This window comes from Patagioenas fasciata, chromosome 16, assembly GCF_037038585.1.
Source record: "Patagioenas fasciata isolate bPatFas1 chromosome 16, bPatFas1.hap1, whole genome shotgun sequence".
In the NCBI taxonomy this organism is placed as follows: Eukaryota; Metazoa; Chordata; class Aves; order Columbiformes; family Columbidae; genus Patagioenas; species Patagioenas fasciata.
In genome coordinates, this window is record NC_092535.1 from 3,109,647 (window position 1) to 3,123,696 (window position 14,050).

A 14,050-nucleotide genomic window follows, 5' to 3' on the forward strand; every position below is an offset into this window, starting at 1 on the left:
TCAAACCCGCCTGGACACCTTCCTGTGTAATCTCATCTGGGTGTTCCTGCTCCATGGGGCGATTGGGCTGGATGAGCTTTCCAGGTCCCTTCCAATCCCTGACATTCTGGGATTCTGCAATGGGGGCTGTTGGTTCTGCCACCATGCTGTGGTCACCTCACACCACAACCAGCCACGGGACACAGGACCCCCAGCAGTCCCCTCCCGTCAAAACAGGAAAAAAAAAAAAACGCAAATTAAAATCAAGCACCTTCCCTACGTTGCGTGTGCCGCTCCAGGGGTGCACTAGGGGGTCCTCAACAGGAGCACAGGTCTGACACTCTAGAAGGGACAAGAGGAGGTCAGCACAGAAAAGCTCAGCTTTTCCCTGCATGCCAGGCCCAGGCGGCAACACCGTCACACCATGCACAGAACATGGCCCAGGTGGTGGCACTGTCACACCATGCACAGAACGGGGCCCAGGTGGTGGCACTGTCACACCATGCACAGAACCTGGCCCAGGTGGTGGCACTGTCACACCATGCACAGAACCTGGCCCAGGTGGTGGCACTGTCACACCATGCACAGAACATGGGCCCAGGCGGCAGCACCGTCCCACTGTGCACAGAACATGGGAGAGAAAAAGCAGCAGGAAGAGCCACCCCGGTGACAGCTGTCCCCAAACACACATGTGCATTTTGGATTCTTGCTGTTTCCACCCACCTGTGTATACACAGCACACACTAGCGCCCATACGTTATCTGTAATAACCACCCTCAGCCTGTGCATGTGGCTGCGCCTGGCCAGTGCTTCAGAGCAAGCGATAAAACTTAAGAGAGGTGCCACCTTGCTGGGGACCCTCGCTGGGTGTGCTGTCCAGGTAGGAAGGCTCCGTGCATCCTCCTCCTCCTCCCTGTGCTCCAGGGCTGCCCAGCTACAAACACAACCCAGCCCTAGCAGAACTCGGTTTCCCTTCAGCACTTTGTCACAGCCCCCTACCCCGTGCTTAAAAACATAGAAACAAAAACTCCTCCCCCTCCCAAACTGGCTTAATTAGGAAATTAGGCTGTTAATTAATTACCAGAACTATAAAACCCCTGTAAGTAACAATGGTAAAAAAGGATCAAAACTTTGAAGGGGGTCTCTATAGAAGCTGAAGGTAAGTAGTGCTTTTTAGTCTGTCCTCTTAGCATGTACTTTTTATTTCCCACATACTAATTTACTTAAATTATCTTTAAGGAAAAAGCACTTCAAGTGTCTTAAGAAAGATTTTCCTTATAGACTGACCATATAGCTGCCCATTGCAGTAAAGTCAGGAGCTTTTTTATCTCTGCTTTTGAAGTGTTCAGTGTAAAAATGGCTTCAGAGCACAGCAGCCTTCCCTGACCTGCCCCATTCCCTCTGACTGAGGTGGTGCTGAGAATTCCCCTCCTATGTGGGGGGACATGGAGGGAGCCCCTGCCCATGGAGCAGAAGGCAGGGTGTGCAGTGTGAGACCTGCCAGGATGGCCTGTTCCCACAGACCTGTCTGGGGACCCATGTGAGGGTCACTACGTGTGGGACTGAAAATAAGATAAGAGTCTTTACTGTCCTAACCAGAGCCTGGTTTTAGTGCCTCACTCTCACAGGGACTCGACTCTAACCGGGGCTAATAACCCTCTGACTTGAGAAAAAAGGATGAAGTGTCTTATCTCTGGGGAAAACCAGCTCCATCTTAGTACCACTGACAGATGGAGAAGTTTACTGAGATGCTCTATACCCTGTATAAAGCTAAGCGTAGTAGTGTACAGGCTGAGGCTCAATAAATACAACTCTAGGGAGGCTCCTTGATGACCTCTGAGCAACAAACAGGCTGTGGTGCAGTTATGTTGCTCCAGAAGACAATGACAGACTGGATACCCACCTCCCTGTCCTGGATCCCACTCAACTCCTTGCTTTCCTAAGCAAGACTGAGGATTCTGGAAAGCACAGTCCTGCTACTTTAAGTCTGCAATTCATTAGGGAACAGTAACGTGTTTCTTCTGACAGGCACGTCTTCGTCCCCACAAGCTTGATAGTGGTGTGATTCTGTACCATGCTGTCCACCAAGAGACATGGTGCCAGCACCCTGACCATAAAGGACATCCTGGACAATGGGTTTGTGGCCGGGGCCTCCAGCCATACCCATTATTCTCCCATCTACAGTTATTACACGGACTCTAGCAGCGCCTCCAAACCAGACACCTGGGAGCTTCTCACGGACTTGGACAACTCGACAAAAAGCAGTTCTCTGTGTGTTGTCAAGCAGTCAGAGTCTCTGAGCAGCTGTGTGAAGACTGACCTGCACAGCCTGACCCAGGGTACCTCTGACCTCAGTCTTGTCTGCTTCTGCAAGGCCCACCATGGTCAGGCCACATTTGATGTGTCTGGTTTGCCCTGTGAGCACCTCGGCAGAGCTGGCTGCCTGCTGGACGTGGCATTGCAGAGCACCTCAACGCCATGCAAGAAGGAAATGCACTCCAAGCTGCAGGAGAGCCTGCTCTCCAACAGCATCGATCTCCTTGGTGACGCTTCAACTCTCGGGAAGACGCCAGCACCCACATGGGAGATCTCAGCCATAAAACCCCCCTTGGATAGCAGCCTGTCCCTTGATGCGAGCAACGAGGAGTTAAGGTTACTGGGATGCTCCAAACCAGACACGCCGTCCCTAGAGAGCTCTGTAGTAATTCCTCTGGCTTGGCCTGGAGCCTTCAAGAGGCAACCTCTGCTGATGCACAAGTCTGCCACCCCTGAGACACAGCTGAGTGATCCTGACCCCATCCCTGCGTGTCTGCAGCAGATTCTGTGATGTTCCTGCCTGGGGATCTTCTGTGCTGCAGAGGAGCACAATGCAGAGCTGCCATCCACAGTGCAGCACAGAAGATGATGGAGCCCTCCTGCCCTGAGCCAGGGGCTGGTTTGCTGAAGGCACCACCTGGCCAAAGCTTCCGTATTTCAGCCGGGGTGACAGAAACAGCAAACTGTTTGGGGTACTGCTGGCTGGAGGATGCTGAGGCTGCGGAAGGCAGCTCCCTACAGCCAGCAGCAGCCCTACTGGCTCCCCCCTCCTTCCCCAATCACTGTTTTCTGTATTAACGCAATAAAGATATAAATTTCACTGTGCGGGTGGTCTCTGCTGAACGCGGCGCAGGTCCGGCTCCCGGTAAAACCCACCGAGCGCAGCCACCTCCAGCCTCCCCCACTCGCAACGGGAGCCCCACGGCCCAGCCGCTGCGGGGCCGCCACGGAGCTCCACAGCCTGTTCCCGACCGCCGGGGCCGCCGCAACACGGCCGGGCCCCGCGGCAGCTACCGGCCCTGCCCGCCCGCCTCCGTTACCTGGCACAGGGGCTCCGGGAAGTGTCGGTGCCGGAAGGGAGCGCGGTCCCGGCCCCCGCCGCCGGGCCATGATGGAGGCGCCGGCCGGCTGCCGGGCCCCGCCGCGGGGAGCGCGGGCAGAGAGGCGCCGCCGGGGCTGGGGATCCCTCTTCTGGCACACGGGGAGAAACACAGGCTGGGAGCGGCGGGCCGGGCCCGGGCCCGGGCAGCAGGGGGGAAGCGGCTTCGGGGCTCCCCAGCCGCCCCCGCCGTTAGTTTTACCAAAGATTTTAATCCTCGTCGCAGCTGGAATTCAGCACCGCGAGCATTCGGGACACGGAGCGCCCAAGGACAGGCTCCTTCGCAACCGCCCCCCCACCCGTTGTTTTCTTGCTCTTACACAGCCACTTCTTCCTTCCCCCCCCCCCCACTACAACAGACACAAAGGCATGGAGAATTACTCATTAAAACCAGCTTTCCAGGGCATTAAGTTTATTGAAGAACCAATATATGCTTCCCCCTCTCTTGTTTTAGGCAGAGATTAAGGGATGAGAAGTCCCATTGCACAAGAGGGCAGAGAGAAAAAAGGGAAAGCTGCAACAGCTGCTTGTAAGCAACTTTTGTGAATTAAAGCAGTAATTTCATTAATATCTAAACTCTATGGCTGTGTCCCTAAGCTCCCAGCGGCCTCGCCTCCCTTATCAAAAACCCTCCCCCTCCTTCAAAATTCTGCCAATCAGCCATAAACTTTACATGTACCATATTCCCGTGACCAAAGTAAGTGCTGCTGTTTACAACATAACAGTTTAAATACTTCCAGAGGGCCAAAGGGACAGCTTTGAAAGGCAGATGCAAGCTATTGCTTCCACATACGTTTCACACTAGGGTTTCCGGACCAAAAAAAACCCACAAACAACACATGCATTTAGTAAAAAATGTTCTTTTACTTCAGCTGTCAGAGTGGTACTACAACATCAACAGGGAGCTGCTTGTATTCCCTGGCTGCTCAGATGACTTATATCTAAACCATGTTACAACATCAGTAACAGGTAACAAACAACTCAGAAAAGGGCCCAGACAGAGAATGTATTTACAGTTTGAAGTAGAAACAGCACAGAACAGTACAAACCAGGTCTATAATTAGCAAGGGGATCACACGTTGTTTGGTTCCATTGCTGTCTGTGCCAGTTGACTGATACTGCAGAGGATTCAGCTTATTGTGTAAACCTGGAGCTGGAATGTACACGGTACTCTGTGACAACCACAACTATGCCATTAAATAAAAATAAATAGAAGAAGAAATGGAAGATTTCAAACATGCTGCTATAAAAAAAGAGCATGTTCGCAGATTAAACATATACAAACTTCTGCTAACATTCTGTTAGCACATCTTGACTGGTCAGTAACTTGCCAGGTAGCCTTGGGGCACCTCCTTTAGAAAACCCTGCGCCAAGCTGGTACCCGAAGCATGAGGAATGTAAAATGACTTGTTGTGGGATAAAAGATGAGCAGATCTTTTGGAAAAAGCAGCTTCTGAGTTAGAAGACGTTGCAAAGCGAGATAAAGCACAAGTGTCGCAAAGGCTGCGTAGCGGCTTGGGTGGGGGAAGAATATAAGTTCCACAGTTTGAGTGTCAGATTGACATCCAAAAAGTGTGGTATTTAAAGTGCAATCTCACAGTGTTGATATAAAAAACGTCCTTGCAACAAAGCCACATGGTGTTAAGAGCGTTGACAAATCTTTTCTTGTCACCACTGGTATCTTTGGCTCTATTTTTGCTGGGCATTGAGCTTCAACATTTCATGGCCAACGAATTTCACTTGTATTTCCATTCTTGTGCATTACCTAGCTGACTCTCTCTGGGAATAGACTGGATATCAAATAACTGTAAGGAAAAATATTCCTGAGTTTCTACACAGTATCACATTTTCTTAAGAATAACCTGTTAAATCTTAGAAGCCTTTTTCATCCAAATGCTGTCCCTTCTCTTCAAAATGATGTTGTTTTCAATCTCTTATGAGGCAATAACCTGCAACAATGTCATTATTGCTTATTTTCAATTCTTCCCCTCCCTTGGAAGAAATGTTTTCCTTCTACAGTAACAAACCCACCTCTCCTCAGTTCACTTTGGCTGAGAGACAAAGGGAAACCACCTCAGGCTGACAGTCCAGTGTATTCTCAGCAGCTCTTGTATTTATGGCTGTATATTCTTTTCCACAGTTAGCAAACCAAAAATCACACTCTTTCCCACAGTGCAATTAAGGACAACATGTACACCAGGAGAACCCCCAGTAAGCCTTGCAAGCAAATAAATCCTGGAGCCAGAAAGGAAGACCCAAACCACATTTTCTTAGTATAAAATTGTTTTCATAAAGAAGTAGAAAAATAGGAAATCATTTGGAAAGTGCTTGCAAAATGCAAGCTCTGCCTCGAAAGGCATTAATAAATGATAACACACATAACATACACCATAACACATAAACAATCTGAACATTCAGTGAAGTACGGAGATGGCCCCAATTAATGTACTGAACCAATTAATACGCTGAACATGGAGGCTTAAAAAAATGGAAAAATATGTTTTTACTAGAAGTTCTATCTCAAACTGGGGAAAGCCAGGTCTCAGTTGGCATTCTGGAATCCAGCTTCACTTGTGTCAGTATCATGTTCCTTGGGTAAGGGAGAAGGAGAGAAAAACAAAAAGAATTTTATCAATAGGGTAGAAATGTCGACACCATCAACTATTCACTTGTAATTCTGTTATTAAAAATACCTGATTCAGTTTCTTAAACTCAACCACTCGGAAGAAGATGTACTCCAGGATATGTTTGGCATCTTGCTTCTCCTTTGGGAGTTTACTTGTCACTCCTAAGATATCGCCGCATTTTCGTATGTAAAACTCCAGGTCATCATCGGTACCTAAACAAGCGTCCCAAGGAAGAAGGAAGTTGAATATCACACAGATCCGTACCAGTTGGGCAAAAACATACTATTACTCTCATCTGTTGTTAGCATTCTGGAAGGTTAAGCCCTGTAACTAAGTTCAGTGGACTAGCCATGATGTATTCCTGAAGCTAGTACGTTCTCATCTGGTTTAGATGTAAGGTGTCTTTAGAATATTATTAACTAATAATTATAATATTAACTTTTTAACTCCAAAGCATAAAAAGATGTTAAATAAATCAGCAAGAGCACACAAAGCAATTTAAGTGTGATATGGGAAACAGCAGGCAGAAACATATTAAAATGTCATGTAACAAACAAAATAAAATGTCATCTTACATACATTTTGTCCATTTCCAAGGCCATCCAGTTTCTTGGCCCGGGATGAGAGGAGTGGATTTTCATAAATAAGACTTGTGTTTGAAAATTAAATATAACAACAATTTTCCTCCAAAAACTTTGACTTTATATATTAATGTGTCAACAATCAGCCTGCTCCACTTACATTTGTTTGTAATCTCTGCAAGCCGAGCCTTCTCAGATGCGAACGTTTCATCCAAGTCAAAGAGCTCCAGAGGAGGAGGGGGCAATTCTCTGAAAGCAGGTGGAAAAACCTTGAAGTGAAGAATTAGCACGGTTTATTGTCACATCTTTCTCTTACACTTTACAGATCTCTAAGACAATAATTGTGGACTTAGATTAGACTTGAAGAAACCTTTCATAAAGTCAAAAGCAATTCCAAGGCCCGAAGTACAAAGGTGTACTTTTTTAAAAGCTCCATTTGTATTTTGTGAAAAATAAGTGAATATTCCAAAAGAGTTCAGCCACGAGTATGCCAGAATTACCACCTAGCATCACAACCAGACATACTGCATTTGCAGTTTGTTTTCAGTTTTGCTCCAAGAGATCCAGGTGACAGCTGAGGCACTAAGCTCGCTAACAGCTCACCTTGGAAACATACTCACGTTAATTCTGGGAAGGGTGTTTTCTTTTTCATGCAGTTGGATTTGTGTTTTTAAAGAGTAGTGCATAAGACGCTACTTTCAGTTGCAACCGTGCAGCTCTAAGGAGGTTTTACAAGAAACAGAGGGGTTCTGCATGGGCCGTATCAGCACCATCACTCACAGCTGGCTGGAGGGCAGGGAGCGGAGTCTCAAACTGGGGCTGAATGAGTTGGAGAGGTTCATGTTTCACATTCAGCTGTTCATAAGCTCTGCAGCACAGAAAAAGACAAAGTATGAGAGAAGAAACGATACAACATCCACTTCCACTGCAGATTATAGAGACTGATTTTTATGAAGACACCAGGGTCAACATTATGCACAGTGACAGCATAAAAAAAAGGATGTCTGATTTTAGAAGGATCCCAGAAAAGTACTTATCAGTAATAACTGACTTCTACAGTGAGCAAATTAATTAAACTTATGACAGAGAAGAAGATAATGATAAGTGGATAAGATGATAAAATAGAAGGAAGTCACACCTCAATTCTTCAAGTAACTTTGTGTGAACGCACAGAAGGAAAAAGTGATCCAGTTAAAAAAAGTATTTTCAGGAAATCTGTAACCAAAAGCTCTTTTAAAGTTATTTGTGATGGGATGAGAAGGGAGATTCCACTATTAATTCACATCTAGCAAAAATACAAGAAATGCAGAGTAAGAAAAAAGTGTCTGTAACAGAGTGGAGTCTCATGGCATCTATGTCAAGCCTGCTAGTGTTCGCACATGAATAGTAGGGTAACGTGAATTATGAGGGACAAAGCTGCCAGCAATCCCAAACCAGTAAAACTAAGCAGCAGATGAATCTCAAGACAGAATTATTGGAAATGCAAAGATGAGTGAAATGCAGATTCAGTAAATGTGAAGCCGTAAGTGGAAAAATAACCAGCTCTCAGTTATCACTCCAGAAAGTACCTGACATCACTGTAGACAGTTCTACTACAAGTATCAGTTCACTGAATCAACAGGAGTCAGAAAAAAGGAAAAAACTATGTCAGAAACAGCAGCTAAGACAAGAAGCAAGAGAAAACATCGCTACCAGACTGTATTAATATAAATCAGCCTCCTGGTATATCCATATTCAGAATGCTGCCTACAGCTCAGTCCTTTCTGCTCTTGAGCAGACACCGTTGAGTACAAACAGAAAATGCAGAACACACAATGGAAGAAAAAAAAAATAAATCACAGCTGCTGACTTGATAACTGAAGGGAGGGCAGTTGTATCCAGCTGATAAAGGGACGTATCAAACAGCTTTGTGAAGTCTCTTGGGTTCTCGTCTCCTTCTTGCAGACAGACTCGCAGCTTCTCGCTCAGTGCAGCTGTATCTGGGAGCATGGTATAGTCTGAAATCTGAACAGACACAGATACACGCATCTATGATTTAAAAAGACTGACCCATAGTCTCTTTCTAGTATATATCTCACTTAATATGTCATCTAGAAAGAATTCTTTCAGTCTCTACCAGGCATGACCATTTGCAGTGCAGTACTGGACCGGTGGACTGTGCAAACTCCACTCTCAGCTGTAAAGCTCCTCACCACATGGACGTTGTATCTGGATTTCTGCTAATTCTTTAAAAGAACCAGCTTACCTGTCAACTGTGAAAAACTTTTTACGCACACAGAATATAAAATTTTATCACATATTCCCACATAAAAACAGCATTTGCAAACATCAGTGAAAAAAGCAACTAAAACGGATACACAGGTCGATCCCTCTTCACATACAGAAAATCTGCCTTCACACACATTCCTCATGTTTGAGGGCTCAGAGTGAAGCGCAAACTTATGCTGGAGCAGCAAATGATCTCATAAACACGGGCAAATTGGGAAGAGACTTTCACAAATGAAATCTCATCATGAGTAGCAATCTAAGTCTGACAGTGACACAATACCATCATTTTTTATGCCTAATCCATCCATCTACCCAACTTCAGATGCTGAATAAAGGGTCTGCAGCAACAACAGCATCCAACTACCTGTTGGCCGTCTTGTGCTAAATACATGGTTTGCCAAAACTGGTGCTGCTAGATCACACTATTAATATTATTTACTTTCTTTTGATGGATCTCTTACCTCAGGGTCCTCCATATCCATTTGGTTCAAATGGATATCTGATGTTGTGAGCCACTGGAAAAGCACATCCTGGAGAATGACAAAACTGAATTAACTTCTGGAGAGTCCGAATAACCTATTATAATGCCTAAACATTCATATTAAATCTGCTACATAACATATAGTGGAAAGGAAGAAAAAAGGTAATAAATGAAAGAATATCTGTGGAGTAAACACAAGCTTTATTTGTATTTCCATACGGAAGCAATGAGCATACTTGGTATGAGGTGCAGACTTTCATGAGCACCTCAGCAGGAAACTCCCCTTCTCACACATAACGATGTTACATATCCCACTTTAGAAAGTGCTTTATAACCTCCAGGTATCAGGAGCTATATGTGCAAACATTTGTTATTAATCATGTAGCCATAATCGAGCACCAAGGAAGCTACAAGAAAGTAATAAAAACAAAACCACTCTATTGAATATTTAAGTATTAGTGACAATAAAGTGGTGAACAGAAGTAGCAAAAGCTTTTCAGTGCACTATAACATAAATAATAAAGTCTGTCTTTAAAACCTCCTCCTGTTACTTGCGCTCTAACATATTCCCCAGGATGGTAGCATTGGGTTAGAATCTCCATACTGAATCCATTTTACAACTGTCTTGCTCTAAAATGGAGCTAGTGAGCTTGGACTGCTTTGTAAGTGCTGTGGATACCTACTAAGAAAGCTAAAAAGAGACAAACAATAAATAAAAACACCAAACAAACAAAACACAAACAAAAGAAACTTACCATGATCTTACCATTTTCTTCTTTATCTAAATATTGATCACTGAACATGTGCGAAGATCCCAGTGCTGCTATCTTTCCACCTTGACTCTATCGACAAAAAACACGATACAGCAAAGAACTCCTTTCAAATCGCAGCTTTAGAGGCAACTGTTAATGATGTCTAACTGCAAAGTGATTTAAAGAACTAGGAAATTTTGGAATAAGTAGTGGCAAAAGCAGTTTCAAACTTGGCAGGCCCACAAGAGCGCAGCAGCATTGTAAGTGTATTTGCTCTTAAGGCTCATAAATGTATTAAAAATAGTGCTCTGCATTTCAAGCGAGTAGACAGACAATTGGCTGGCAATCAAAAAAACCCCACGGAGTATCATCAACAACAGCTGCACTTAGGTTGTTTTTACAGAAAAAGAATACTCTTTTCTCAATCAAGTAAAAAGAAATAATGTGAAATGAATGCATTACTAGCAGATCTATGTGCAAATATTGTGTGGGTGTAAGAATTTTATTATATCTTACTCTAACAGCTGTAAATACTAAAATGCGAGCAGTAAGTGTACTTGTAAGTTCACTTCATATTGCTTTGTCTCTGATTTACGGGGTTTATTTCAGCTGCAACATGGGGGGATGAAGTTGGGCATCCTCAGGACAAAAAAAATCACCTTCCTAACACAGATATTGAAGAACCACAGTGGTGTTAGACACTCATCTACATAGTAAATAGTGCGTTAACATGTTCACATTCACTAACAATATTAATCCTTTGTATCTATCAACTATTACTAGATTTCTGGGAGTTTTTTTTGTTGGTTGTGTTTTTTTTCAATTAACAGGGCTGGACAGGGAAGACAACATATACAAATCTACTGGTTCCAAGGTGACAGTTCTCTTCTTTAACTCAATTCGGCGTGTTTATGACGCTAACAATACTTTAACTTACTAAATGATCACTAAAATAGCGGGAAAAAACTTCAAACTCTAAGAAGTAACTAAAAAGATCTGTCAGCCAAATAAATACCTATTTTTTGCTGCCCATCACATTAATTCTCCTCTGAACCCCATGCAAAAAAGTTTCCCATAGAAGGAGGCAGGAGTCAGCAGGCCCATCTGGAGTTTGCAGGTGCATCAAAACTAGAAGTGGGTTTGTAAGCGCTCCCAGAAAATCCACTCACAGTTTTTGTGCGGGGCAGGGGGAGAACTCGTGCTTTGTCGCATGCAGAGTCGTACCTCGTGCTGGTAGAACGCAAGAACAGGCCTGTTGAGCGGGAAGCAGATGGATCCTGTTGACAGAACAGCCACCGCCGGTTTCATCACATTCAGCGTGGCACCAAATGGATACACGAAAGTGAGCGCTCTGCGGGAAATACAGACACTCCATAAGCACCTGCATGTATCAGGTAGGCTGGACATATAAAACTCAGTCTGTCTCCCTAAACTGCAAACTGTAATTGTGCACTGCTGGGGGAATGCAGAGAGGCATGGGTTAGAACATTCAGATCATTATAATGACATTTTAGTCTCTTTCGATGGATTTTTCCAGGTTGATGATTTGTCTTACATAAGGAACAAAGAACACTCTGGATTTCTGTCTGCACGGTCCTGTACCTGAGAGAAGGCCAGCTAACTCACGGATGAACGTATATTCTGGAATAAAACTATATAAAATGTTTTAACACTTACATTTTTCTTTATAATCAACCACACAGTCATTTCTTAGTCTAAAAACTAGCTGCAAGGACAAATACAAACATTTAGAGTTATTTATGGAAAAGCTGTGTTCTTCTCAATGCCTTTTCACTCCTCTGCAGCACAGAGGGATGGAAAGCTAAAAACTGCATTAAATGTCTATTTTAACGCTGGATTAAGGCTCTTTAAAAGACGTAGCATTGCTCACACCTGCAACAGACCAGTCACTGTCTAGAGGTTATTCATATTTACATTGTTCCATCAAATTCAAATCCACAGACAAATGACAAAACAGATCTGGTCAGGACACTACTAATTTCCTTCAAACCTATCATGCCTGCTCCTTCACTGGTTATCCAGCACTGTTAAACAGATTGTCCTTTCCAGATACAATCTTGAGGAGCAAGAAGCTGACACAAGAAACACAGTAGAAAACCTCAACACAAGCACAACATAATCCTGCTAGATTACAAACCTGCCAGTCCCAAACGATTCTACATATTTTCACATCAGCTGCCTCAAAGGAAAACACTTACTGTGAGTCACCTCCACTTCCATCTTCATCTGATGTCTCAAGGACTGTTTTTCTTGCAGCTCCACTGATTCCCCTATAAGATGTTGAAAAGCAAAACTTACTGAAAACAATACAGATTCTAAGAGTTTACTCTAAAGATGTATATACCCCAAATATTTACCTGTTTAAGACTCCGTCAGAGATCAGTGCTTCTTTTGGGTGGTGGTACTTGAAATATACAGTTCGTACTACAGCATCTTGAAGAAAGAAAAAATATAAAGAAATTTACATCTTAGCTGATCAGCATGCTAGATACAGCAATGAAAAATGAGTTTATTGAAAAGGGAAGAAGAAAAGGTATCAGTGAGCGCCATTACCATTATTGAAAACAATCCCATATTCTTCTAACAAAAAGTTAATATTTGTGCCACATCTGGACTCTCCACCTTCTGTCAGCATCACCAGAATGGCTCCACCATCCTCCAGGAATTTCTTCAGAACCATAAACTAGAAGAGAGCAAAGATCCAGAAAAAATACACGTGACAGAAACAACACACATGACAGCAGGAAGTTATACTGAGGGCAGGGAAGGTGAATAATTTTGGCTATTTGGAATGAACTTGAAAGAAAAAGCATTCAAATTTCAGTTTGTGTAAATTCGTAGACAGCAGTACTATTGCAAATTCTTCTGTGTTGTTCTTTTCTATTTCACATTAAACAAATACTGAAATATAACCATTATTGACTTCTTACCTCAGCAGCACTGAACTTTTCTCTTGGCCCTGCTGTAATCCATAATTTTACCCCAAACAGTTTCTCAGATGTGATTTCATCTTTTAAGCTATAAACAGATTAATAAAGACACATGTTATTCTTGGATATATCCCTGAACCACAACACCACGAAAAAAAAAATGAAAGAAATGGCAAATAAACACAAAGCAAATCACTTCAGTCACTTTGCATCCTTTCACCTGGGTTTAAAGTCAACGACTCCAGTAACAATAATCTTTACAAATTCCACTCATTAAATAGAAAAGCCTTTCTAACAAGGTACTTTGGAAAATCCAGAACTGGTATAAACCATCAAAGCTGCTATTAAACTCTGCACCTGATGTGCTTCCCTTCAGCATCTTTGTTGCCCTGTGCTGGACTCTCTCCAGCAGTTCCCTGTCCTTCTGGAACTAAGGGGCTTCTCCAGCAGGTCCAAGTCTGCAGTGTGCTGAGGACCCCAGAGCAGGACCAGCACCGCAGTGGGTCTCACCAGAACAGAAGGGAGCAGGATCCGCTCCCTCCACCCGCTACCCAGGACTCGGGTGGTTCCCGGGCCGCCCCGCAGGGCCAGGCCCGGCTGACGGAGCCTCTTGTCCGCCAGACACCCAACGGCCCCTCGGAGCACAGAAACGCGGCTTCTCCCCTCACCTCTGAATCTTCCAGTTGCCGCGAAGCCTTTTCCGCAGGGACTTGTAGCTGCTGCCGAGAGGGAAGCTCTCCCCTTTGGACGCGTTGAACGCGATGACATTGCGCACACCCTTCTCCATAGCGTCACCGGCGCTATCCTGAAGGATGCCAGCTCTCGGGGTGTGGAGCGAACCTCCACCGCTCCCACTCTCCGGCGGGGAGAACGGGGAAATGTCCCCGCGTCGGCGGCCGGGCCGAGCGGGGACGCGGCCGCTACCGCGTAGCAACGCGCCGGACACGAGTGCGCATGCGCGGGGGGCGCGGCGCTGAGGTCACCGCCGTGGTTTGG

General features: G+C 44.6%; 2 protein-coding genes across 2 annotated transcripts; one reads left to right on the top strand and one right to left on the bottom strand.

Annotated features, from left to right (window-relative positions):
• The first annotated feature begins 2,029 nt into the window (after positions 1-2,029).
• LOC136108362 (uncharacterized) lies at positions 2,030-3,859 on the top strand. The gene is made up of 3 exons (XM_071815739.1): positions 2,030-2,786; positions 3,149-3,585; positions 3,719-3,859. The coding sequence occupies exons 1-3, from the start codon at positions 2,054-2,056 to the stop codon at positions 3,857-3,859; spliced, it is 1,311 nt and encodes a 436-aa protein (XP_071671840.1). The 5' UTR covers positions 2,030-2,053.
• A 379-nt stretch (positions 3,860-4,238) lies between these two features.
• IFT52 (intraflagellar transport 52) lies at positions 4,239-13,984 on the bottom strand. Its single transcript, XM_065850127.2, has 13 exons — positions 13,723-13,984; positions 13,055-13,142; positions 12,678-12,807; positions 12,482-12,557; positions 12,323-12,394; positions 11,328-11,454; positions 10,107-10,193; positions 9,332-9,400; positions 8,452-8,606; positions 7,383-7,470; positions 6,763-6,871; positions 6,088-6,233; positions 4,239-5,984 (listed from the first exon to the last, which is right to left on the bottom strand). Exons 1-13 carry the CDS (start codon positions 13,839-13,841, stop codon positions 5,937-5,939), a joined length of 1,314 nt encoding a protein of 437 aa, XP_065706199.2. The 5' UTR covers positions 13,842-13,984; the 3' UTR covers positions 4,239-5,936.
• Positions 13,985-14,050: the final 66 nt, after the last annotated feature.

Excerpts from the sequence above, each read along its gene's own strand:
- IFT52 (XM_065850127.2), bottom strand. The coding sequence starts at position 13,841 with ATGGAGAAGGGTGTGCGCAATGTCATCGCGTTCAACGCGTCCAAAGGG. Across the intron at positions 11,455-12,322 it reads GGAAGTGGAGGTGACTCACA|AGCGCTCACTTTCGTGTATC; the intron begins GTAAGTGTTTTC and ends TATTTCCCGCAG. Across the intron at positions 6,234-6,762 it reads TGCAGAGATTACAAACAAAT|GTACCGATGATGACCTGGAG; the intron begins GTAAGTGGAGCA and ends ACGCTTGTTTAG.
- LOC136108362 (XM_071815739.1), top strand. The coding sequence starts at position 2,054 with ATGCTGTCCACCAAGAGACATGGTGCCAGCACCCTGACCATAAAGGAC. Across the intron at positions 2,787-3,148 it reads TCCTGACCCCATCCCTGCGT|GTCCGGCTCCCGGTAAAACC; the intron begins GTCTGCAGCAGA and ends AACGCGGCGCAG. Across the intron at positions 3,586-3,718 it reads GCTCCCCAGCCGCCCCCGCC|CCACTTCTTCCTTCCCCCCC; the intron begins GTTAGTTTTACC and ends GCTCTTACACAG.